At 40.5% G+C, this 26,694-nt stretch overlaps 1 protein-coding gene across 13 annotated transcripts in view; it reads right to left on the bottom strand.

Annotated features, from left to right (window-relative positions):
* LAMA2 (laminin subunit alpha 2) overlaps positions 1-26,694 on the bottom strand; it is a 4,753,606-nt gene that overhangs the window by 3,764,825 nt on the left and 962,087 nt on the right. For all 13 annotated transcript variants that reach the window (XM_044064325.1, XM_044064371.1, XM_044064344.1 and 10 more), the window contains exon 3: positions 4,808-4,920. In XM_044064325.1, the coding sequence (XP_043920260.1) occupies positions 4,808-4,920 (113 nt within the window). The remainder of the gene's footprint in view (positions 1-4,807; positions 4,921-26,694) is intronic.

Raw genomic sequence — 26,694 nt, 5'->3', positions numbered from 1 at the left:
GTGAGCTGTCACCACTGTCATGCATTTGGTGAACACTCCGGGGGGCCATACAGAGACCAAAGGGCAGTGCTCGGAATTGGCAATGATTGGCCCCCAGCTGGAAGTGGAGAAATCTTCTGGAGTGTTTGTCCATTTTTAAGTGGTAATATGTGTCCTGAAGATCTATACAGCACATCCACATATCTTTTCCCAAGAAAAGGAATATTGACTGTACCGTGACCATCCGGAACATTACTTGTTTGATAAATTTGTTTAGGTTCATGAGGACTAAAATGGGCCTCCAGTCCCCTGTTTGTTTTGGCACTAAAAAGAATCCTGAGTAAAAGCCGGATCCTTGTTCATCTGGGGGGACTACTTGGATGACTCTTTTTTTGAAGTAGCTTTTGAATTTCTATTGCTGCAAATTCCCTTTGACTGGGTGTAATGTCTGGAATGTGTCTGGTCAGCTTTGACTTTGAAAAAAAGGGAATGTGATATCCTCTGTTTATTGTCATCTGCACCCAAGTATCTGTGGTTATCTCTTGCCAGGCAAAGTAGTGCAGACAGAAATGACCCCCGACTGCCTCCAGAGGCAATCAATCAGGCCGCTCTTCAGGAGCGCTGATAGGGCTGCCCGGAGAAAGAATCTCTGGATCCCTGGTTACATGGACACTCTCTGCCCCTAAAGGGGCATCTTCCATTTAAGTTACCCCCTCTGCCCTGGGAATAAAATTCAGCCTTTGTGTCACAGAAAGGCCCTTGGGATTTTCAGTACCACATTTTTCAACTCATTTTGATCCTGGAGTAGGGTCTCTGAGGAGTAGAGAAATGGACACCTACGGCAGACAGGGTCTTACCATCCTTTTCACACCTGGCCAATGTATCCTTAACCTTAAAGCCAAACAGGGATGAGGCCTCTATGGGGGTGTTAAGGAAGGAAGACTTGAAAGGGTACACAAAATCACGAAGTCGCATCCAGGTGTGGCATCTAGCCACAACTCCAATGCCTGCCACTCTTGCAACCCCTTCAGTTGAGTGTGAAATCAACCTCATGGATGAATTGGAAATAGACTCCAGGGTGGCTAGTTGTGAGGCAACCTTGTCCGTACCTCATTAGACACTGCTCCTGCTAGCATTTTGGAAAGCTCTGAAATTTAGTCTCCCTGAAGCCACGTGAAGTGCGCCAAGTAGTTCATAGACCTGATTGCAAAGGTCACCAAAGAAAAGACCCAATTCCCTATCCTGTCTATCTCCTATGACTCCCTGTTCAGGGTATAGACAGTAGGGCATTCCTCACTGAGCTCTTTCTTTGTGGCTGCCACCACCACCATAGCATCAATGGGAAGACCTTTGGACCAAGAGGGTTGATCTTCTGGTGGAGAGAATATCTTATCTTGCCTATGTGACATCAGCTGAATGGCATCAGGTGTCATCTAAGCCCACTGTATGATGTACTAATCAAGTTCATCTGCAGGGGGGGGATCACCCAGGATGTAGAGGGTCGGGCTCAGAAAGCCTGCACGAATACGTTCTCCTTGGGGAAGGGATGCTGGACTTCCAGTCAACCCTCAATTTCAGTATTTCCAGGATGTCCCTAAAGGAAACATCTTTAGGGGGCAATTGTGGGGACCTTTCCCCATCATTGAAGTCTGTATCTTCAGTCAGCGATTCCTCCGGGAAATCAACATGTTTTCTCTTGCATGCTTTCTTGCGAGGAACCTCCTCGAGGGGAACCCGCAGAAGGGGAACCTTGCTGAAGGCTAACTTGAGGCTCCTGAACCTGATGTCCAACAGTAGTGAGGTAGTAGCTGTGTCTCAGAAGCAGGAGGAGGAGGAGGGCGTGTCTCCGACGCTGATGGGTCCAACTGGGAGACAGCTGTGGCTAAAGCTCTCTCCATCACCTGGAAGGCCAGACCCCCCAAGGAGGGATGGGAGCTCAGAACCAGAAGAGACAAACTCAGAACCAGTGCCACACTCTGTCCCAAAGGACCAACCCTCAGGGAATGAGCATCCAGAAGAGACAGGGCTGGCAAGGCAGGCCAATCTCGGACCCAAGGATGGCCTGTTTCCGCAGAGGGTTCAGACCAAAGAGAAGTCTCTGGCATTGAAGTGAGATCCACTATCGGTGCCGAAGCCACTGGAACAGGGATAGCAGTCGGTGACAAAACTTCCAAAACCTGCAAAGAGGTTGGAGGAGGAAAACACTGTGGAGTCCTCAGAACAGGGTCCCTCGGCTCCGAGTGGGAGGGAGGGAGGGTTTCAGAGAGAAATGCCTCTGGCCGTCAACAGCTGGTCTACCCATCTCACTATATCTAACTCAGACAGACTCTTGGAGGAACAGGTAGATAACCCCCAACAGTGAAACTGGACGTTCAAGGAAAGGACTATACTGCTGTCCATAGAAGGGGACCAGCAATGGGGAGTATCTGGTCCTGGGAAGAAATTCATCTCTCTGAGTCGAGGTTGAAGGACAGCTATGAAGTTCAGGAAGGGAAAACCCTGGTTCCAAAGTGACTATAGTCACAGAGAGATGTGTCAGAGCCAAGGTAGTTTTCATGAGGTTGTCGATGCTGTCGATGCTGAAGGTTGAGCAGACAAAGAAATGGGAGCAGACGATGTGGTCAGTGCCATAGGCAAAGTTAATGGTGCAGTAGCAGAGGTGGGAGCAGATGAAATGTCCAGTGCTGAAGGAATAGATGGCACCGATGGAATCGTTTCTTTTGGAGCCAAGATCAGAGCTGAGTGTTTTGGTCTCGGAACTGAAGACTCCTTGTGTGACAACTTAGGAACCTTAGGCCTTGGTTCTGATAATTTCAACTCATGAGGAGAAGTGGGAAGAGACTTACTCCTATTTTTATTATCTTTCCTCGGAGGGGGTGAAGCCTCCATCTCAGAGATCCCCTCCAAAAAGGAAGATTTTAGTAAACCAGCAAGCATCAGTTTATTTCTGTGTTCTGCAAGAGTGCGGGAACTGAAAGTCCTACAAATATCACAAGGTGGTTTCTCCAATAAATGAGAACCCCCTAAACAGTAAACACAAGACATATGACTGTCTACATTAGGCATTTGTCTGTCACATTTGTCACATCTTTTAAACCAGTAGTCATTTTCTTTTCTGACATGTTTTCCACAATAACCTATGAACCTATGAACCTATAAGTATAATAATTCCCAAACAGGAAAAACACACAATCCAAAATTAGTAAATATAACAACAATAATAAAAGCAGTACAATCTTAGGTGTAAGAAAAGAACAGAGGAAGTACCAACTATGGTGCGAAAGACTACCCAACCGGGTAAGGGAAGGTACCAACAATGGTAGAAGAGTTACCAACAGGTAGAAAAAAGAGAAGTAAGCTGAAAATAGGGCACTAGTGAAAAAGGTACAACCAAACAACAAAGACTTTTTATAAGAAAAGACTTAAAGGAAGAAACTTCCTCTGAAATAATCAACAAAATGAACACTTAGCTGAAAGGCTGTCTGGCACGTCTTGTTTCATACGCAGCAAACAAGATCTGAGGTAACATGGAGAAGGACACTATGGGTAAAGCTTTGTTCGAGAGTTTCCTGGCTGGTGTGGGCTTGGTAAATGGTCAAGTCGGAACCGAGGATTGGTTCTGAACCCACATGTAAGGAATGAATGAAGATTAACAACATCAGATACATTAACAGAGCAGTAGATCTAGCATAATTATGCAATTTCTGAAGAATAAGAAGAATAAAACTCTAATGTCTAGCATTAGTGACTGACTGTATTCATCCATCAGGGACTTTCTGTCATCTCAGGGGCAGGTAAGAGTTATCTCAGTGTGTGTGCATGCGTCTGTGTTTGTGTGATTGTGTGTTTGAATGTGCGCACATGTATGTGTGGGAATGAACATGGGGAGTGTCTCTACTAATGTGATGCATGGGCCCCCAGCGATGCTTACTACAGACAAGGGCTGATTTGCTCTAGTGGTAATTACTGGTGATTCAGAGACATACAGATTAGATGATAATGAGGTCACTCCTCACTGTGGTTAAAATATCTCTGAATTGCATTTTCCATTATTCCAGAAACAGTTCCTTTTGGCCCCAGCTTTAAACACTCACAATGAAATTCTTTCTGAATCCCAGGATATGTTTTCAAGATGCCAAGCCACTTTCAGGAACTGTATGAATAAAGTGCTGAGTGTGGCTTATGTCTCTCTGTTGATCAATCTTTTTATCTATCTGTTTTGCAATACTAAATTTTTGATAATTTTATTACTTGCATTTACTTTTTTAACTGGGAGACAGACTGGTCATAAGCCCATTTTATCCATAAACTGTGCCAGAGGCTAATTGTATTCAAAGGTAATGAATTTTAACAACAAAAATAATAACATAGCCACTGATGATTGCAAATATTCTGTTTTACTATTGTAAACTTATAACTCAATAAAAAATAAATTTTCATGGTAAATAAGTAACATATAAGAGAATTGTTTTCAACAGAAACTAAGATTTAGAAAACTATGTACACTATGAATGAGATTTAGAAACTATTTGCAAAAGACCATTAAGATTTAAAAGGCTAATTGCAAAAGGTGAATACAGAGTTATATAAAAATGCAGTTGTATACTGCAAGTGACAGCATCATTCAAAAGTGAATTACATTGGCAGTTTGCAAACCCATAAAATATGAATTAAAGTGACTAGTAAATATTTTTAAAATGGGAGAATGCAATGGAAGCTTCAACATGGCACCCAGAAATAGGCCAAAGATGTTAGAATATCACATTATTATGCGACTGAAAACATGCCCATAATATATATTGAATTTCCAAAATCTAAGGTCACTTACCTGCCTAAGGTCTAATGTAATGGTCACATAGTGATATTCCATGCCATTTTGAATACTTGGGCTCTGCCACCATGTGTTCTTCCCATCAATAGCACTGGTAATAGGGTGGCAGCCTGAGGAAATGATAAAACCAAATTTTCTTGTAAAACACTGCATTAACTGCACATATTTTTATTAAACATCTGAAATTACCAACCCCTTCTAAAGAGAGAAGGTGCTGAATTAGTTCAAAGTATAGTATAACAATGACACATTTGGATTACAGAGGTGAACACTTGCAATTACTTTCTGTAAGCTAAAGTAAAGTTAAACAATTTTAAAACAGTCAGTTCTGAAGATACGATGAAATGCATATGCATATTGAATGGCCTGGTAATAATTATTTCAGTATCATGAATAATCAGTACCAGGTTTTCTAGATAAGCACTCAGCATACATTTGGTCACCAAATATGCCACAGTATCTATGTACCTGAGCTCCCAGCAGGATTGAGCTGTAGTAGAATACTGTTAAAAGTTAAGGAAAACGCACGTTTCTGGGCTTAAACAGATTCTATGAACATTTCATTATGGTAACAAAACTGTTTGGCTTAAGTCACCATCACAGATATTGGAAAGTAGAGGTACTCGTATGTACGTCAAATGATTCTTTCTAATGGACTAACATGTTTAAAGAGTGTTTGATATGAATTTCTGACTTAAACGTTTGCACCAGTTACCATCCACTGCATTAAATAAGCATCTAATCACCGTTTGTGCAGTAAGATGTATATAAGCCTTCTAAATAATGGAAATCCTACAACACTGATGTTATCTTTTTCAGTACCACTTTCAGTGAAAAATTTCTTCAGGGACTCATTGATATTTTTGTCAGTAAGTATTGCCTTCATTTTGTCCATAATGTAAATAATGTCTATGCATTTTTTTATATTCATTATTTACCAAGTACCTTTTATTTCTAAAATCACTTCATATGCTGTTGTATGATATTCATATTTATACAGTACCATATTTTGAAACTTTCATCACATATTGATTATGGAACATATACCAACCTTAGCATCATTGCAAACATTTTCCCTCCCTTAATATCATTTTTATAGCCATTGCAGTACTCCAAATCCCACTCTGGCTCTACCAGCACTACATTTCACCACCAATCCATTTCTTGGGCCATCAAGGAAACTAAGGGAGTCTTGCAGGGTCCATTGCCCATCTTCTAGCAATATGACCTACCCACTTTCCCCACTTCCCTACCATGCACTCATTGACACACATGCAAAGGCAAGTGACATCTTCAGACCATGCCTCTTATTATGATGCACCATCAATGAATGCACTACCCCCAGGGTGGGTATGCCCATTCCTCCCTACCATTTTGTGAGTCATTGAGCTACTAATCGAGCCTAGGTTTCCTGGGCAGTAGTCAAATCGTTATCCCTCTACACCACTGGAGCAAACATCATCATCATAATACTCTACACAGGATTTCTACCCTGTCAGAGCTTCTATCGAAACTTTCTCTGGTTATCAAACAATGTGTTCTCTAGAGTTGCAGTGCTGCACATAGCTTAGGACACATCTCTACAGAGTCTTCATGGGCTTATCCATTCTAGCCTGCAAACACCAGTGATCCTTTACTGCTGACTACACCAGAGGAATGTCTATCCTCCATATACAAATTTAGTTGTTGCAGAGGTTTCTCTTGAGGGAGTGCACTCAGTAGCTTTAATGCATTTCCATAGTGATTGCACAGTTTCCATGATTAAATGAACCCCTCTACATATTTCAATGCAGAGTCACTTACTATATACCTGCCATTTTTTATTACGTTTTATGAAGCTAATGTACAGTATCTCTAGATTCCTAGTATGGTCACATTATTGCAGTCAATAATATGAATAACAAAGAAAGTGCAGTAAACTTACCATAATACTAAATGTTTTAATAGATCACTGTTGCAGTAGCTAAGCTTTTCATACCCTTGCTCCAACTGTTAAGAACTTCACTAGAGCTTTTTATAAAAAGACAGAGTGCCAAAAACCTCAGAACTTTCTTGCTAGTAAACATAACACAAGAGTAACTATATATACATTGACACCATGGAAATAGAAAAACACAGAAAAAAGGTTACTGGAAGGAGGGGATAGCCACTGCAACACTGATCTTATTAGAACTTCTACTGTTATCATGGGTTCATAGAGCAGTACTAGGCTAATTGCCCTTGTAGGTTATTTTAAGCCTAGCCAATTGCTCCATGTGAGAATCAAGCCCTGCACCTTGTGTTTGTAAGGTAAACACCTTAAACATTATGGCAACATCCCTACTAGATGATAGGCTCTGTGACATCCCCCATCTGGGCTAGTAATCAAGGATTCTTAATCCTCATCACTGACACTGGTGAGGGATATTTACCTTGAACAAAAATAGATGCACACAGTATTTCCAGATGCAGCTCTCTGCATCAAGCACAATTCCCCTTAAAAGCAGACAGGGAGCACACTCAGTCTGGGGTCTGGATTTCTCTCTCTCTCTCTCTCTCCAGGGACCCAGTGAGACTCCTCACTGGCACAGATGTAGATCTGAGCCGTCAGCTGAGTGTCCAAGCAAAGTCCTCTAGCACCCTCTCTGTGAAACTAGTGCTTCGTCTCCCTGCTCTAAACAGATGATACACACACTCTGACATTTGATTTACAGACACACATACACACACACACGCACACACACACACACACACACACACACACACACTTGGAAAAGGCTGGCACAGATTTACTAGCTATGTCTCCTTCTGCCTAGACTATAAGGTAGTTACTGCCACCAGAAACGCCAAACCCAGCTAAGGCTCTTACAAGGGTACCCAATTATACTGTGTGAAATTAATGCTACTACAAATGGTAATGTTTTGACCAGTGCAGTAGGGCTTTCAGGAGTGGCCACAGAGTCACTAAATACATATGAGTGCACTCAAAGTTTAAATATATATTCTAAAAGGCCAGCCACAATGAAAAGTGTAAATATATTTAATAATAAATAATGAAAGAACATAAAAATAATAGATATCTATTTACAATAAACACTAGAGTTTCAATCACAAGAAATATTAAAATAACACAGATGAATAGATTCATACAGATACAGAAAAACAGTACTTAACTAATCTCACTATATTTTCCTGACTGATCTAAAGAACTATTATTCACTGGTCACTTACTAGACCAAGGCAAGATAAAGTAGGCGTGGGTCCTTTTTTGTCAGGTTCCAAAAACAGAGTGCTCTAAGACTTCTCTCTCATCTGGTATTATAACATCATTTTGTCCTAGATTACAGAATGACATAATGTACAACTGGTCATCTGACTTCTGGTTCCCATGTTACTGCCTTTGCTAGAAACTGAACCAGAATTCAGCACATATGTGTTACCATACACATAGATAGAGCTTTGCTGAGATGTGGTATAGCAAATCATAAAACACTTCCACTCTTCCTATAGGAGCTGATAAACCATTCTCTGGCACAGACATTTCCTGTCTGGCTTTATTCAGAACTGTAAGATACAATATTTCTGGCCTAAATGAAATAATTTAATCTCTTACTATTTTTCAACATTAGCTGGACTGATATTAACCTCTTCTCTTCCTGTATCCTCTGTTAAAATATATACATTTAATCAGTTATGATACAGTCAGGACCCACTTTTGGTACATTTCTTAACACAAGCAGCATTAGAAATACATTTTTCAACACAAACATCTGTACAAGTCTGATTGATATATAAATTACATATAATTCTTTACAAAATTCCAGCTACCTATGCTGGCATATGTTATACATCCACTGCCATACTTCTCCTGGCATAGCCGGCAATACCTCACGTAGTCACAGGCTTATTGATTAGTACTAGGCTAACTGCCCTTGTGGGCCATTTTAGAATCAAACCCTGCACCTTGTGTCTGTAGGGTAAACACCTTAACCATTATGCCAACCTCTCACAGGATTAAATGCACTGACTTCTTGCATTGGCTGGAAATTGAACCTGGGTCAACTGCTTGGAAGGCAGCTATGCTCACCACTATAAAACCAATGGTAAGCTTACTTACAGAACTGTACTATGTTCAACATTATGCTATTTGGGTAGATAAATGTTGAAACTAAGAAGGAAGGAGGAAATAAATTAAGAATCCAGAAACCACCTCCATCAAAAAAAATCCAGGTAAACCTACAGAAGGGTCCTAGCAAAACCTGTTCTTGACATGGGAAAGGAATCAAGTTTGTAGTGCACATGACTAAGTTGCTGTTTCTAGAATACTTCTAGGGTCCACTCCTATCTAGAAAACCACTGAAGAAGCCAAAGGCCTGGTGGAAGGGGGCTTAACCCTGCTTAGAAATAGCTTGTTATGGTGAGAATAACAAAAAGAAATGGCAGGAGGCAAGCATCTAAAATTCTCTGCATCTACATTGGTTGTACTTTCATCTTACCTGCATAGGAGGCAATCAGCATTCCTGAAGGACTGAGTTTTGCTTGTCAACAGGAATGGGATGGTAGGCATCTTTTAAGTCTAGCTTTACCATGAATGCTAATAAGGGGATGATGGGTAACAGAGTTTGAAGGGATAAGATTTTGGTATTTGGGACCTTGACAAAAAAAATGAGAAAGGAGATATCTAGAACAGGCCTCTGTGTCCCTGCTTTTTAGCACCAGAAAAATCCTTGAATAAGACCCTGTGCCCAGCAGGCACTAATTTTGTTACTCACTGAGATAACATTTGCTGCAAAACCTAGGGGAAGCAGGGATAGTTTACTGGGAAACAAAAAATCCCCTAGAAAGTATGGAGGGACTCCCATTTGCAAGTATAGACCTGCTGAATAAGTTTACAAACCCATTTGTCTGAAATAATCTAGTTCCACAAAGGAAGACGTTTACTCACAGAGAGACAGAAAGACTGCCAGAGTGGGGGGTGGGGTAAGGCTGAAGATGAAGAGGCAAATAGTTATTCGGACTTAAAGGGCTATCCTTGGCTTTATGAGTCCTTCCTTTTCTTTTGGAGCCCCCTTGCAATTTCTTTTTAAAATTCTGTTTATTGACACCTTGTTATTTAAATCAATTTTTTGGAAAATGGAGCTGAGGTGGAAGGAAAATTTTTATTTACCTTAAGACAAGGAAGGCTGAAATATTTGAGTCAATAATTGAATCAGCTTTCCCCTCTCATCAACCCCCTTAAAAACCTCAGATGCATGAAGGATAAAAATAACTTTCCTGTCCAATGAAGAATTTAAAATGTCAGTTTTCACATCTTTAAGATGGCTCTGAGAACACAGCTAATCAAATCTTTTCATAAATGACCTAGAAGCAGCAGCCCTACAGGCAGTATTAGTAGAGTCATAGGAACACATTAAGCCATTTTTTTAACACAAGAAGCATAAAGTAATAGACATTCAAAGAAATTTTCTTCCCCGAAGAAGTGAGATTAACAGTTAACTTTTTCAAATTATTGAAAGGCAAAAGTGAAAATGTTAATGTCAGCCTGGCAGTTTAATATTCTGAATGTTAAAGTGGAAGACAAATTAACATTCTTCCCAAATTTGTCAAAAGCTTTCTCATCCATGTCATATGGAATGAGAATTGTGTTAGCAGTTTGTCTGGCAGCAGCAGTAGTGAATAGAGAAATTACTGAGGCTCTGTTTTAGGGATAGAAAACAGGTATTTAGGAGTTTGAGATAACCTGTACAACCTGTCAGCCTTCATAGGTTCAAGAGGTTGACTGTCTGGTACTACAAACTGTGAGAAAAAAATTCCCTAAAGCAAACTAAACAACAGGAACAGCTGCAAACGTAGAAACATCCAGCTGTAAGACGTCATAATACATCTGTTGAGAAATAACAGTTTCCTTCTGTTCTCACCAAAATACCTCTTTCATTTTAGATAAAGTCTCAGAAAAAGATAAATCTTTCTGAAGAAAATCTGAAAATATAATTTCTAGAGAATCAGAATTTTTAAGTTCATAGGTTCATACTAGGCCAACGAGCACCAGGGTCTTTGCAACCCTCCTGCTCAACCCAACTCAGTTTTGTCCTAGGGTTCATTGGATGCCTATATGGCAGGGTGTGTTATTAAAGAGATAGCTAAGTGTCATGTATGTGTGTATGTGTAGGGGGTTTGTTAGTTGGGGATTAATTTACTTACTGTCAACCTCTGTCCAGCAGAGACATGGAGGCCTGACAAGGGGTGATGTTGCAATTTCCCATCCAATGATCAAGGTTTATTTTGAACAGAGTCATTGCTCTGCTTCACGTGGATGGTAAACTTGCTCCATAGAGCAGGGATCCTTTGAGATACATATCCATCCCTCCAGCAGGTTTTATTTATGTTGCAAACAAAATTCAGGTCCTTGGATCTAGTGTTTCTGGTGTTGTTTGTCTTCAGAATGTGCAAGAGATCCATCAAAGCTGGATCTTAGTTACCTTATATGCTAGGTATAGATTAACTTTCAGTAACCTGTAGAAGATTGAGTACAAAGAAAGGACCCTAAAGCAATCTGTGTAGGACATGGTATTCATACCCTGGATTCTCCTGATGAATCTTTGAGGGTGCTCCAGTTGTTGCAAGTGCCTGTCTACATACCTCTCAACCTGGAAACATCAAAAATCTGGACAAAGGCCCATGAAAAGTAGGTACAAATCTGTATACAGATTAAAATAAAATGTCCATACATAATGATGTAACCACGCCCACTCCAATGGAATTGTGGGATACCAACTTTCAAACACAACCTGAAAAAGAGACAACCAAAATATGGCCCCACAGGCCACTGCAGCCATTCCAGTGTCCCATTGTTTAGGGCTATTTCACCCGACTTACCATAAACACTGTAATGTGCATACTGCTTTACTTCTATAATGATTATTTGGATTTCATTTAAAACTTTTATTTTATATTGTATAGCACAAACACTAATAGACATCTGCCAAACAAAGCAATACAGTCTCACAATGAAAATAGACTTAGCATTAAAACTTTTCTGCCATTGAAACTCAACATTCATTGAAACAGCATTGAAACCCACATTCAAAGAAAATGCATCTGGCCAGTGGTGGATAAAGATTACCTTTGGCCTGTTTTGACTGACTTGTTCAATAACTTCCAGTGCATTCTCAGCAATAAATAGAAGTTATGTCCTTACCATAACGTTCCATGTGGAGTGTTCATCTCGCCTTTGTTCTTACACATGGGTTCGGAGCCGATCCTCGGCTCCGTGCCGGCCTCTTGCAAGCTCTGCATCGAGAAGAAGCTCGAGACAATCTAATACCCACAATCCCCCTCTGCCTTTACCTCAGATCTAGTTTGCAAGCAAACCAATCTACAGAATAGCACATTCATGCTTATACACATATGTATAGAAAGAATCTACAGATAACTATATATATATCTAAACAGACACATATATATATATATATATATATATATATATATATATATGCCAACTATGTACACAATATCGTAACAGTAGCAGAATGCTCCTGGCCAGGCATCAAAGAACGTTCTTCCTAAGGGTGGGAGGTGGGACTGTAAGAACAAAGCAGATGAACACTCCACATGGAACGTTATGGTAAGGACATAACTTCTATATGTGATAGTGTTCAATCTACTTCGTTGTCTTACACATGGGTAGCGTCGCCGCTTTGTTCTACACATGGGTAGCGCCCCTAGCTCCTTGATCCTGAGGAACTCACGGAGGACGTTCTTGAGCACAGTGGAACCAAAGGTTGCCCTGTCCCTAGAAACCTTGTCTACTTTATAATGAGAAATAAAAGTATGTGGCTTAGACCAAGTAGCAGCCGCACAAATTGCATCCAGTGGTAGGCGAGCTGCATGAGCCAAAGACGTAGACACTGACCTTGTGGAATGTCCTTTGGGTTTATGTAAAAGGGGTTGATTTGAAGAATCGTAAACATAGATTATACAATCCGTTAACCATTTAGAAAGAGTTCTTTTGGTAACTGCAAGTCCTTTCCTGCTATCAGCAAAAGCCACAAAGAGTTGATCTGTTTTTCTGTGATCTTTTGTTCTATCCAAATAAAATCTTAGCTGTCTGTGAACATCCAATTTGTGTAACATATACTCCATTTTGTTGGAGTGGTTTTTGAAGAAAGTGGGTAATTCAATGGACTGATTAATATTGTTAATCGAACACACTTTAGGGAGGAAAGATGAATTGGTTCGAAGAGAAACTCTGTCAGAGTGAAAGATCAAATAAGGGTGCTTGATGGAGAGAGCCTGAAGTTCAGATACTCGCCTAGCGGAAGTAATGGCTACCAGAAAGAGAGTTTTCCAGGACAAAAATTTTAATGGGCAAGAAGAGGCGGGTACAAAAGGGGGCAACATTAATTTAGATAACAATAAATTTAGACTCCAAGGTGACGTCGGAGATCTGACCGGTGGTCTAATATGAAAAACTCCTTTTAAAAAGGCTTTACAAAGTCTGTGAGCCATAACAGGAGCTCCACATTCTTCCACATGGAAATTCAAAATGGCAGCCAATTGAACTCTTAGAGTAGCAGGAGAAGCACCCTGATGAAATAAATCCGTTAAGAACTCTAATATCTTACTCAAAGGAGCTATAAAGGGATCCACCTGGTGTGTATTCGCCCAGAATACAAATCGCTTCCATTTGCTAGTATATGTTTTAGTAGTGGAAGCTTTATGCGAAGCCACCAATATATCCTGGACTGCTGGTGACAAAAGATCAGACCTGGCTAAGTTAGAATTGGAGCAGCCAAGCTGCTAGATGGAGTGACGGGGCGTGACCGAGCGGATGGGGAACCCCTGACGAGTGAGTCAATAGATCTGGCTCTGGGTCCAGAATCCAGGGTCCCCGAATGCAGTGTATCTTCAGGAAGGGAAACCAAATTTGACGAGGCCAGAAAGGAGCAATGAGGATTATTGTCCTGTGTAGGTTCCCGGTCCCGCTTCTGGAGAAACTTTGATATCAGAGGAAATGGAGGAAATGCGTGAGAGTCCCCGGGCCAATCATCAAACCAGTCCCCTGTCCTAGGGACTTCCCTGGAGGGGTAATAGGGCAAAGTAGCTCCTGCATTTGGCATTCATTGGAGACGCAACAGGTCGCGGGAAGGCTGGCCCCCCACGCGCATAAAAATCCTTTTCGCCACTGACTGTTTTAGGGACCACTGCATGGCGGTAACAGAATTGTTCTGCTCAGCCTGTCGGCTATGACGTTGGATGACCCCGGGATGTGCATTGCTATTAGAAAGCCCGTGGACTCCGCCCACTGCCAAATTCTCATGGCCTCTCTGCATAGTTGATAGGACTTGGTTCCCCCTTGCTTGTTTATGTACCAGACTACAGACATGTTGTCCGTCTGAACTGCAATAGTTCCCAGAGGAAGAAGGGGAGCAAAGTGTTGCAACGCTAGGAACACTGCCCTCAACTCTAGAACATTGATGTGCAGATTGTACTCCAAATTGGTCCATTCGCCTTGGACTGTCTGTCCCTGAAAGATGCCCCCCCACCCTATCAGGGAAGCGTCCGTGGTCACCGTAACTGTGGGCGTGGGTAGCACAAACGGCCTCCCCTTGGAAAGGCTTTTCGCTGAGAAGCCACCACCAGCTTAGATCTGTATTGCATGTCTTTGTTTTAAGAACCTCGTGTGGTAGAGGTAGTTGTTGAAACGACCCATTGTGCTTAAAGTAGCCCATTGTAGGACCCTCATGTGCAGCCTTCCCAGGGGATTGCAATAAGGAGGCTGACATGAGGCCCAACACCTTCAGTACTAGTTTTGCAGGAGATTTCCTTGACAAGAGTAGAAGACGTATATGAGTCTGAAGAGATAATATCCTTTCTGGGGGAAGCCTCAGAATCAACTGACGTGTGTTTAATTCTGCTCCTATGAACAAGATATTTTGTGATGGCTGAAGTAAGGATTTTCTGAAGTTTACGGAGATCCCTAGGTGAACACACAGTTGAAGAACAAAGTCTCTGGCCTGCAGTAGTTGACGCCGGTGGTGGTCGAAGGGAGCCAGTCGTCCAGATACGGAAACACCTGGAATCCTGGCGTGAAATCCCTGGCCTCAAGTGAGACGCTACCACTGCCATACATTTGGTGAAGACCCTGGGGGCTGAGGTCAGACCAAAGGGCAGGGCTCGAAATTGAAAGTGACTGGCTCCCAGCCGGAAGCACAAATGATCTCTGGATGCCCTGGCCATTTTGATGTGGTAGTATGCATCCTCTAGATCTATTGAGCACATCCACTGCCCCTTCTGTAAGAATGGAAGGATCGATTGAAGCGTGACCATTCGGAACTTTTCTTTCCTCACGAAAGTATTGAGGTAGCTTAGGTCTAGAATGGGCCTCCAGTCCCCTGTTTTCTTTGGAACTAAAAAGAACCTTGAGTAAGTCCCGAATCCTTGCTGGTCCGCTGGGACTGGTTGGATGACTCTTTTTTCTAGCAGCTTTGAAATTTCTATAGCCGCTGGCTCTCGCAGATGGGGCGGTACATCTGGGAGTCTTTTCTTTGGGATGGGATGGGATAGGAAGGATATGTTGTAACCTCTGGTAACCACGCTTTTTACCCACTTGTCTGTAGTTATGTTTTGCCAGGCCTGAGGGTATAAAGCGACCCCGACTAAGCGACCCCGACTGCCTCCAGAGCAGGACAGTCGGGCCTCCTCTCAGGAGTGCTGGAAAGGTTTACCAGGAGTGTTTCCTGTCACCTTGATGTGGCGGACCCCGTCTGCCGCCAGGGCGGCGTCTTCCACCTCTGCCCCCTGGGCTGCCTCTAGAGGGGGCATCACCCTGTGTGCCTGAGAAAGATCCTTGGGGTTTCGAACCCACATTTTCCACCACGTTGCCCTTTGGGGTACGGTCTGGTTGGGGTGGAAAAACGGACTCCGACAGCAGACAGAGTCTTTCCCTCTTGTTCACACTGGGTAAGCGTCTCCTTTACCTTGGGGCCAAAAAGAGTGGCACCGTCAAATGGGGCGTTGTAAAGGAAGACTTGAAGGCTTCCGCAAAGGAGCATAGGCGCATCCAGGATTGTCTACGAAGAGCAATCGCTGAAGCTGCTGCCCTACTCGAACCTTCGCTGCATAGGAAATCAGCCTCATGGAATTAACAATCGATGTTAGGGTATTAAGTTGCGCTGTCACTTTCTCTGAGACAGCTGCATCTGTAGCACCCTGGAGGGTATCTCCCAACTCTTTGACTAGATCCCTCTGTAGACGTGTAAAATGGGTCAAATAGTTCAGGGACCGCATGGAAAAAGCCGCTGAACTAAAAATGCGCCTGTGCTTCCGTATCTATCCATCGTCCTAGAGTCTTTATTAGGAGGATGAACAGATGAAGAAGACCTCTCCTTCTCTTTTCCGCATCTCCTTTTTTCGTGGCTGCTGCCACCACCATAGCGTCTACTGGAACTCCTTTTGTAAGGTAGGACTTATCCTGAGGTGCTGTGATGTACTTGTTGGGTTTCCTTGGAACAGGTTCCACTGTGTCAGGAGCCTCCCACGCCTCGAAAAGCAATTAGTTCCATTAGTTCGTCGAAGGCGCGGAGTGACAGGAGGAGGAAGGGCGAGCACCAAATGCCTTCAGCAGAACTGACTCATCCTCAGAAGGGGGAAGGGACTGCCAGTCACCTCTCTGCTTCAGGATCTCCAAAATGTCCGAAAAAGAGACATCTTCTGAAGGTGACTTAGGGGACCCCTCTGACTCATCTAAGTCAGTATCAGATGTCACGGATTCCTGTGGAGAATCCAAGTGTCTCCTCTTACACAATCTCTTCCTAGGGACTTCCTCGTGGGAGCATCCAAAGAAGCCTCGGAAGAAGAGGGGCACCCTCCAAGGGTGGCTGAGACACTGGTGCCCGACGCTTGATGTGGCCGCGTGTGCAGATGAAGACAAAGGCCCCTTATGGGGAGGAGAGACTGCTTCCACTGATGTGGTTGTCTGAGTAGACAACACCTTCCTCATCAGGTCGAACGCCCCCGGTCCCGCCGCGAAGAGTCCCCCCGTTCAAGAAATGGGAAGAATCCCCGACACAGCACACCCGGCACGATCCGAGAGGACGGAGCCGAATCGATCCGGCCGAGCTCCAGAGGGAGAGTCGAACCGACACGGTTCGACTCCTCCCCCCCGGAACCAAGAACAGACCGGCGGCCTCCGAGACTCGGCGACCGGTCCGACGGAGAGGAGGTGAGAGGGAGGCTCCCAGACTCCGGCCAGGCCCGGACGGAGCGCGGTGAGGAACAGACCGAGAAAGGACGGTTCTGGACCCGAGGGCTCCACAATCAGTAGATCAGCCTCTTCCGGCTCCAAAGACTGAGTCGGTCTCGGAGGAGGAATGGATGGAGATACAGGAGGCCTTCAAGTTTTGACACCAACTGGGTGGAAACCGAATAAGTTTTTGAGAGGGGTCTGCTCCAATAACTTCTGCACCACGCGATCCACATCGACATACGAAAGTTTGGAGGAAGAACGGGTCGCCGGGTCGCGAACCAAGACGGAGCGACCTCAATAAGGCCGAGGGAGGGAGTCCATCACCGGTTCCAAGACTCGAGGCTCAGGAACCGATACCAGTTGAACACTCGGCCCTGAAGTCTGTGGAACCGGTGATCTAACCTTTGAAGAAGAGCTCGGAGCCGATGACTTAGGGCGACGTCTTTTCGACCTTAGAGGACTTCGATGCCTGGTCAGAAGCATCCAGAGCCTCTTGGAAAGCAGGTTTCAATAGACCTCTGTCCATTAGTTTCCTGCGCCTATCTGTCATGACCCTCCCACTAAAAGAGTGACAGATAGAGCAATCCTCTTGTAAGTGGAGAGGGCCAAGGCAGTAGACGAGGCCTGGAACTATGGTTGTCAGTGACCGACATTTTCTGGCCACACTGACAACGCTTGAAACCAGACTTTACCTTCTCAGACATTATAGAAAGAAAGACAAATCCAGTAAAAACAGTCAAATCCGATAAAGTTAGTCAAAACCGATGAAAATTGTCAAATCCGGTAAAATTTTCCTTAACTAGGTAAAATATGAAGGGTGTAGGCCCCGACAAATTTTTAACCGATAATTATAGATAACGGTACCAATAAATTAACGGAACCAACACACAATCACACAGTTAACACTGAAAAATATCAAATAGAATAGAATCCTAATAAAATATAACAAAATAAAGTTATATCTTAGCTTAGAAACTCTCGAGCTAGCTCCCCAACGATAAGCATGCAGCAGCGGCAAACTAGATCTGAGGTAAAGGCAGAGGGGATTGTGGGTATTAGATTGTCTCGAGCTTCTTCTCGATGCAGAGCTTAAGAGGAGCGGGCGAGGCCGAGGATCGTTCAACCCACCGTAAGAACAAGAACAAACAGATTGAACACTATCACATCATTATTTTCTGTAAAACATCATAAGTATTCTACTCTTCTATCTCACTATACCTTAAGAAAACACCGCAACTTAAGAGACATTACCTTTCTAAAGCTTTTATGGAAACTAGATACATGAATTTCTTGAATGTTTTTTCTTGCTTATGATATTACCATTCCTTCCAAAAATCCATACATATCATATAAGCTACAGCAGAGGAAAGTATTAGTTTTGTGGAGAAATCTAACTAAATATTTAACAGGGTCATATAATTCTACAATGAACAGTATAATTTTGGTATAAAGGGACATGTATCGAAAACATGTTGCTAATCTTGACTTTTTGTAATGCTTCTACTGAACGACTATATTTTTGTGTGTTCCTTAGGTATTTTGTTTTTTTCATGTTACTAAATGTATATTCTTATTGTACTTAATTTTTTATAAATTGTCTCTTTGTAATTTAGTATGTGGTATTGAGCCTTTCTCCCTCTACTGAAAATGGACATATACATAAATGGACATATATCCAGCTAATGTAAAATAAAATAAAAATAAAATAAATAAAGAGAGTCCCTATAGTCTCTAATGTTTAAATGTTATCATTACAATTTAAAATGTTTGTGCTATCTTTCTTACATTTAGAGAAATATACATTGACTCCCATATAAGAACATTTCTGTCCAGTATCCTTTATTAAACCTGCAGTCATTATAGTAGTAGATTCATTTAAACATTTGTGTACTTTGTCAATATGTATGTAACCAATAAAGTGTCACCTTGTTACAGTTAGGCATGTACTCTTATTTATTCTAACTCTAAAAGCCCTTTAAGCCAGAAGACAGACTTAACTTTATTACAGTATATTGTCTATAGACACTACAATATCTTCCTTTCAGAACTACACTGCAATTCAGCAATGTAACATATAACAAAATTTTGCCCACTCTACCATATGCAATAACACTTGTTCTAAGGTTACTAACAAATGAAATGTCACCAAAGCAAGTAATTCACTTTCACTTTGTTGAAAATATTGTTACAAATACACTGAATTATTTGAATTGAAGCAGTTTAAAAATGGCTTTTCTGACAGAGCTCCAGTCATTAACTGCAAACCAGGTCACTATTGTCTAATGCAGGTAAATAAGAAATAGCAATGCTCAGCAAATTTCATTCTTTAGATTTAACTGTCTACTTTTATGTTTACATTTATTTTTAAGAATATGTAAGTCCTCATACTGAATTCATGACCATGAATGTCAAAGTTTTTAAACTTAAGCCACTTCTGGTCTAAAATAACAAAAAAAAAGTTTTCCCTTTCTTCATCCTAATAACTAACAAAATTCAACCAGCGATTATAAAATTAAAAAAAAACAGCATACAATAAACCAAAACCACGTTCTGAAACTGAAGTATTCCTTAACCAACAGAAGTCCAGAAAAACACACACAAATAAGGAATACACCGTAAATTCTTATTGATACTTGTTTAATAAAACACAAAGCTTTCAAGCAATAGTTATTTCTCAATGCATAAAAAGCTAAGTGGATGGTCACTCTAAAAATACAAAATATCCAATCAGCAAAGACAATCAATAAAATAGCAAGATGATGTCACACATTTACAAATTTTAACCATTCCCACCCAGCATAAAAACAAAACACTGCTAAAGACAACTTGGCAAACCACACATAAAGTAAAAAATGCATACATATAAAAAATAGATGCATATAAAAATATATATATCAAATACAATCAGATTTATATTTAAGAGCAGGTTTCAGACTACTCTGAGAATTCAACCCCAAACTAACAGAAGCCTGGAAGTAACCAATACATTTACATTCTGCAAGTTCAGTCTGAAGTCTGACATCACCACCTCTTATCCCTACATTAATTGACTGAATTACTTTAAACCTAAAAGAATGGTCAGATCCCATCAATTCAATATGTTTAAAAAATGCATTATTTCCACCCCTCTATGGATCTCAGACAGGTGTGAACAAATGCATTGCTTTAACTTTAAGTTAGTTTTACCTATATGAAAACTAGGAAAAGCAATACAGTTGGCAAAATAAATCACATTCTCACTTTGACAAGTGGCGTAAGTTCTAAATTCAAAATTAACCTTTGAAATAGGATGTTCAAAAACCAGATCAGTATTAATAACATTGCAATAACCTACAATGATGGCACAGATGTGTCCCTTTAATATTAATAGACAGCGAAGTATTATGTGGCATATCCTTATAACAAAGCAATTGTTTAAGATTCTTCTCTTTCTTATGTGCACAAAAGGGCTTAGAGCCTAAAATATTCTTAATATCAACATTAGACATCAAAATAGGCCAGTACTTACTAACAATCTGTTTAATACCATTTGTATGTCTGTTGTATTTCATTAAGTATCTAAAAGGCCTTTTCTGCAAGGTTTTATCCTTAGCAGTAACTATATCTACAGGACCAGATCTTAAATAAGGTTGGCTCACATCCACACATCTAGTAATAACTTCACATCTCATACTGATCAAAATACTTGGATCATAACCTCTCAATTGAAAGTCCTTAGTCATAGACTCTAAGTCATTACGAAACTCTCCATCATTTATATTAAGTATATTAAGTATTATCTTAAGTCTACTAGCTCATAAAAATTGATTATAAATAGTGCCCTTAACAGTATACCTAGGGTGCATACTTTGGGAATGCACATAACGTGTTGCTTGTACATTTTTTCTAAATATAGTAGTTTCAAAACTATTATCCAATACACTAACAGTGATATCCAAAAATTTTACTCTACTTTTGTCCCAGGTCAAACTGGACAGTAAAAATTGAGTGTTCTCATGCAACCAAGTGACAAACGAAGCTAAGTTATCAGCACTGCTATTCCATAACAAAAAAAATTCTCAACAAAATGTTTAAAGAATACTAAACTATTATTCTTATAACTAATAAGATCAATATTATCAAAAATATATAGCTCTTCCCCTCTAGCCAACACTAAGTTGGCATATGTATTTTAAGAGAAGTTTAAGTTGTCTTTCCAAATATTTAGAAAGTGCTACAGTGACCCACTTACTCCCAGCCACTATAGGTCTCATAGGGGGAAGGGTCATATGTTTATGCAATTTTGGCAACCCATAAATGAATGACACAACAGGTTGAGCAACATATATACAATTTTACTCATCAGGACTAATATCACCATCCATTAACAAACTATACAAAAACTCTTTAACTTTATTATGCACCTCTCTAACATTAATACTATTAAACGTTAATGGGTCTGACAACAAACTAGACATATATTTTTAAAGCATTCAAAAAATCATTAGTGTCCTTAATAAAAGCAGGACTAAATTTTAAGAGAAGTTTAAGTTGTCTTTCCAAATATTTAGAAAGTGCTACAGTGACCCACTTACTCCCAGCCACTATAGGTCTCATAGGGGGAAGGGTCATATGTTTATGCATTTTTGGCAACCCATAAATGAATGACACAACAGGTTGAGCAACATATAAAAAATTTACTCATCAGGACTAATATCACCATCCATTAACAAACTATACAAAAACTCTTTAACTTTATAAATAATATTATGCACCTCTCTAACATTAATACTATTAAACGTTAATGGGTCTGACAATAAACTAGACATCAACTCATTATACAGAGTTTTCCCTAATAAGCCGGGTGGGAATGGTTAAAATTTGTAAATGTATGATATCATCTTGCTATTTGATTGTCTTTGCTGATTGGATATTTTGTATTTTTATAGTGACCATTCACTTAGCTTGTTATGCATTGAGAAAGAGCTATTGCTTGAAAGCTTTTCATTTTATTAAACAAGTATCAAATAAAAATCTATGGTGTATTACTTATTTGTGTGTGTGTTGCATAAAATAAAAAAACATATACACAGATACACTTTTTTATGTTAATATTACTAAGGTGTTACATAAGCATTCAAATCATAATTATTTTCCAGTACAGCTTTTATTATAATGGCAAGAAATATAATGCATGACATCAAAATCTCAGCACTTTATATTGATTTTGTCTCATAAAAATACTTTCTTTGGATAAAAAAACAAGTACTTCCTTGTCCTGAGTTAGTGCAGCCTTAGATTATAAATATTTATGTGAAAAAGGAGTTCTGGATGTAGACCCACATATAGTGGTCCAGGGGAGTTAACCTCCTTACAAAAACCATTGCAGCAAGGAATGCCATATAATTTTCAGTTATGTAAAAGTTTAACCAGACATTTTCAATTTTTGGTGCATTAATTTGTGTTGTTGGCTATGGGGGTGTAGGGCATTGTCCCATTTGTTTTTGTTAGCTGCAAACCTTACACAGATAATTATCTTTCTTTCCTAGCTTAATTCAGAAGAAGTAAACAAAACTGCTGATTTAAAAATTCTAAATGTTTTCATTGAAGGCATCACTCATTCTCTCATTCACAGTATCGACTACAGGTATGAAATTTACTACCTTGGATACCTATGTACCCCACTCATCTGTATATATCAACTTTGTAGTGACAAAGCTTACTGCTGTTTGACATATAATACATTATAGGCCAAAACAATTCTAAGATGAAATAATGTAAGGTTTCAATGAAAGACGAAGGTATGCTGGTAGACTGCAGAATCAGGTCTAGACAGGAAATAAGGTCAGAATAATGTATTGGTTATATGTGGCACAGCAGCACTTGTGAGCAAAGAGTGGTGTGAATCAGCTGGACAGATTAAACATTTTACCACCACACAAGAAAAGACTACTCTGTAAAGGCTGAAGAGCCGAGGCGCTAGAGAGGTCTGCATTTTATGCTTTGTATTTGCTGCTAACCAGATTTTATTGGATCCAGTGTGTGCTTATTTTACCTGTTTTGTGGAACTACATTGTGGATCTACTACTAGACTGAACTATAATTTTATTAAAATATAAAGGTAATCACTGGCTTCTTTCCTTGTATGGTGGTGACCTGTTCTGTTTCCAGTTCATGATGAAGTAGGTTAAACTTCTTTATGCAATTTGTTTTATGTTTTTACCTGGAGGTTGAGCTGGGGAAGAAGTAAAATATTTCTTCATGTCTAGTCATCGGCTCATTGCACCGACACTCACTGACCCAAGTCTGATTGCTGCTGGTGCCTGGTGCCCTGCTGCACTGAAGTCTGAAATGAATGGGACCAAGTTACAGCTTGCTTGGGGATGGGGTAGCCTCACTGACTATCACTGACTGTAAGTTGTAACTTGTAACTGTAAATCTCAGACTTCTAATTGAAAATTAAAAGAAAAAACATCATTGGGTCTGTTGCTGCTACTCCACTGCAACCTGTGCAGTCCTATTCAAGTCCCGACCTAACCCAACCCTCTCTAAACAGGGTCTATATCATATGAGCAAATCGCACAAATTGCAAATGCTCATAATATTGAATGTACCAGACCTCAAAGTGCTTTTTTTGAGATCGTGGTACAGTGAAGAATAGGATATTTGCCCTTTCCTCACTGTAGTGCGATCTCGGAGTTGGAATATATACTTAGCAAAGGGTGTGGGGGTGCAGCCCACCACAATAGGAAGTTCGAGGTCCAGTATGTTCGATATTATGAGTGGTCGCAATTTGTGCAATTCGCTCATATGATATAGACCCTTCCAAACTAACTCTAACTGACTGACTCTCCTGCTGTCTCAGTCTGTCTGCTCTGTAATTTGTAAATCGAAAAAGAAGCAGTCTGCACTTGCCTTTTAGGATAGCTGCTGCACCTGAAGTCCAAGATGCATGTTGCTGCTGCCCAAACATAAACAAAAGCCAATGAGTCAGCCAGTCACACCCCTCAAGCCCTCAGCCGAATTCCAACAGGCTGGCAGGCTGCTCATGACACTGACATCATTGTGCACATGATGACATCAGCAGAGAATTGCCGAGGGAAAACAAATTTAAAAAAGGCAGAGAAATAATCTGGAATAAAGGGAACCAACTGGAAATTTGTGGCACCCCATTATTTGGACCTCAAATCTTTAAATGCCGAGGAATTTGGCACGGTTAAGAGATATGGTCTCTTCCCTTTATAGCTAGACTCAGGGTCTATCTGGAACAAGAAAGCTCTGAGAACTTTTTCACTTATGTGTCACTTAAGTACCAGCTTGCAGTCCTCATGCTTAGGTCTATGTTGGATGTTCAGTGTATGAGAAAGGTATGTCTAAGCTTTAGCATATTGGCCAGATGTTCAGTATTCTCAGTAGGATATGTCCCATCTGTCAGTGTTACTGCAACAGTGGGTTGTTGGAACATAAAATGTTATGGTATGTTCTTATGCAAATGTACTTAGTTCCTTATAAGAATGTAGAAAATAATAATTTTATAGTTTATATTTCTGAAAATTGACAAAAAGTAGATTAAGAAGCAGTTTTGCTATACATGTTTTTTTTGTTAAGAAAGTCTAGAAAATGCAAGAAATGGGCATGAAAATGATTTGGCTAAAAGTTCAATTGTGTTAATCAATCACATGACTGATGATAATTGATGATATAGAAACTCAAAGAAGTTCAAATGCGATTGCTTTTGGTGTAACTTTAGAACTCTCTTTGGACACTGTTTTAAGCTAGAGTAGACAATGCTTAACTGACTGATTTCCTCCAGATAATTGATAATGAAGACAGAAAAAAATACTGACAGAGTTTGTGCGTGGGATGAAACCTTATTATCCTGAGGCAAAGAAAGATGCAATGAGAAGATAATTTCTACTGTTTCTTTGAAAATTCCTAAAAATTGGAGTGGCTGCCTGAATTACAGCACAAGACTTAGAGAAGCAAATTTTGATAGATAGAGGTCTATGAACAGAAATAAAGTTCAAATTGTGTCAATCATATGAAAGGAAAGTTTGTTGCAAGGACTGTATTTTTTTTTGCAAAAGTACAGGAGCTGAGAAAGCTGTCAAGTTCCTTCATCAAAAGCTGAGATGGCTGTTGGAATACTTAGGATTAGGATGGTTAACATTTATAAATGTTTCTCAAAAGAGCAGATATGTCAGCCATGTATACTTGGAAAAGTATCATATATGGAATAAAGTTGTTTTCTTTGTTTAATCGATGATTCTTCAGATGGTCTTCACTTTGCACCTCAAGGCTTTTGGCTCCTAGCTAAGGCACTTTCCTCCCCCCATAATGCCTTTTTTAGGCAAGATCACAACAACACAATTCCTAATGTGAAAATATCAAACACAAAGAAACTAACGGTTATGCTGCTAAATGCTAGGAGTTTAAATCAGAAATTGCACTCTCTGAAAGCACAGTTCTCCCTGGAAGATGTTGACATCTGTGCAGTCATAGAAACCTGGCTCAAAGCCGCAGAAAGTATCCCAGCCTTGCAAGGCTACAATGCCTTCCACACTTTCAGACCACAATTTGAAGGTATGAGAACCAAAGGAGGTGGAGTATCTATCTTCATTAAAGATAATTACACCTTTAAACTGGTTAGACAAGAAATCTCTATGGAGCTACTCCAAGGCCAAATTAACATGGGTAAGACAAGGCCAAATTAACATGGGTAAGACCCCCGTTCAGGTCATCATCAGTTACAGATCCCCTTCCATGAACCCAGATGCCAACATAGCTTATTTAGCCTTACTTGGGACAATTAGCACCCTAGTCATGCATGACTTCAACTATTCTTCAATAAATTGTGAAATTTATATGAGCACAAACTCACTCGCACAAAAGTTCCTGGACTTTGTTAACCCAAATGCCCTCAAACAAATAGTGCGCCACCCCACAATTGGATCCAAAATTCTAGACCTGGTGCTCACCAACGAGTGACTGATGCAGCGCCTCAAGTGTAGGGCCCGCACTAGTTAAATCTGACCATAAATCAGTCATTTTTTAAGTAGCATTAGCACCAAAACTCCCCAAAGGAGAAGTCAGGATAAAAAACTTCTCCAACGCTGACTATACCCTCCTAAGGGCAGGTATAATTGACTTCCAAGCTCCAGTTTCCACAGATGGCATTGACAGCTATACTAAAGTATACACTGATGCCCTGTATAAACATCTACACAAATTTATAGACACAACCATGCCAGATAGGATTAAAGCAAAATCCTCAAGAAAAAACAAACCAACCTGGTGGACGTCTAGCATTAATAAATTATACAAGTGAAAGAAGCTGCTGTCTAAAAATACAAAAGTGAGATCTCAGAACTGGAAGATCACCTTCCTCAGCCTAAACAAACAAATAAGACAACTCAAAAAAATCTTCATAGAGAAACTATGAGAAAAATTTAACAACCATAGCCAAGGATAACCGTAAGTCTTTCTTCAGCTACATCTGCAACCTAAAAGGTCGGACTCAGATGTGTGCTGATTTCATTATGGATGACATCACACACACTGACCCTGTGGAAACTGCAAACCTACTAGCAGACAAGCTTGGCAAACCTTTCACCCCCCACCCCCCTAAGCATACCATAAACTATGTGTTCATCATCTCCTCCTCACTGCATCTCCAAAG

The sequence above is a fragment of the Protopterus annectens genome, chromosome 1.part0 (assembly GCF_019279795.1).
Source record: "Protopterus annectens isolate FY-2018-M chromosome 1.part0, PAN1.0, whole genome shotgun sequence".
Lineage (NCBI taxonomy): Eukaryota > Metazoa > Chordata > Ceratodontiformes > Protopteridae > Protopterus > Protopterus annectens.
The sequence above is the reverse complement of the archived record's forward strand: the minus strand, read 5'-3'. Positions and strand labels throughout refer to the sequence as shown.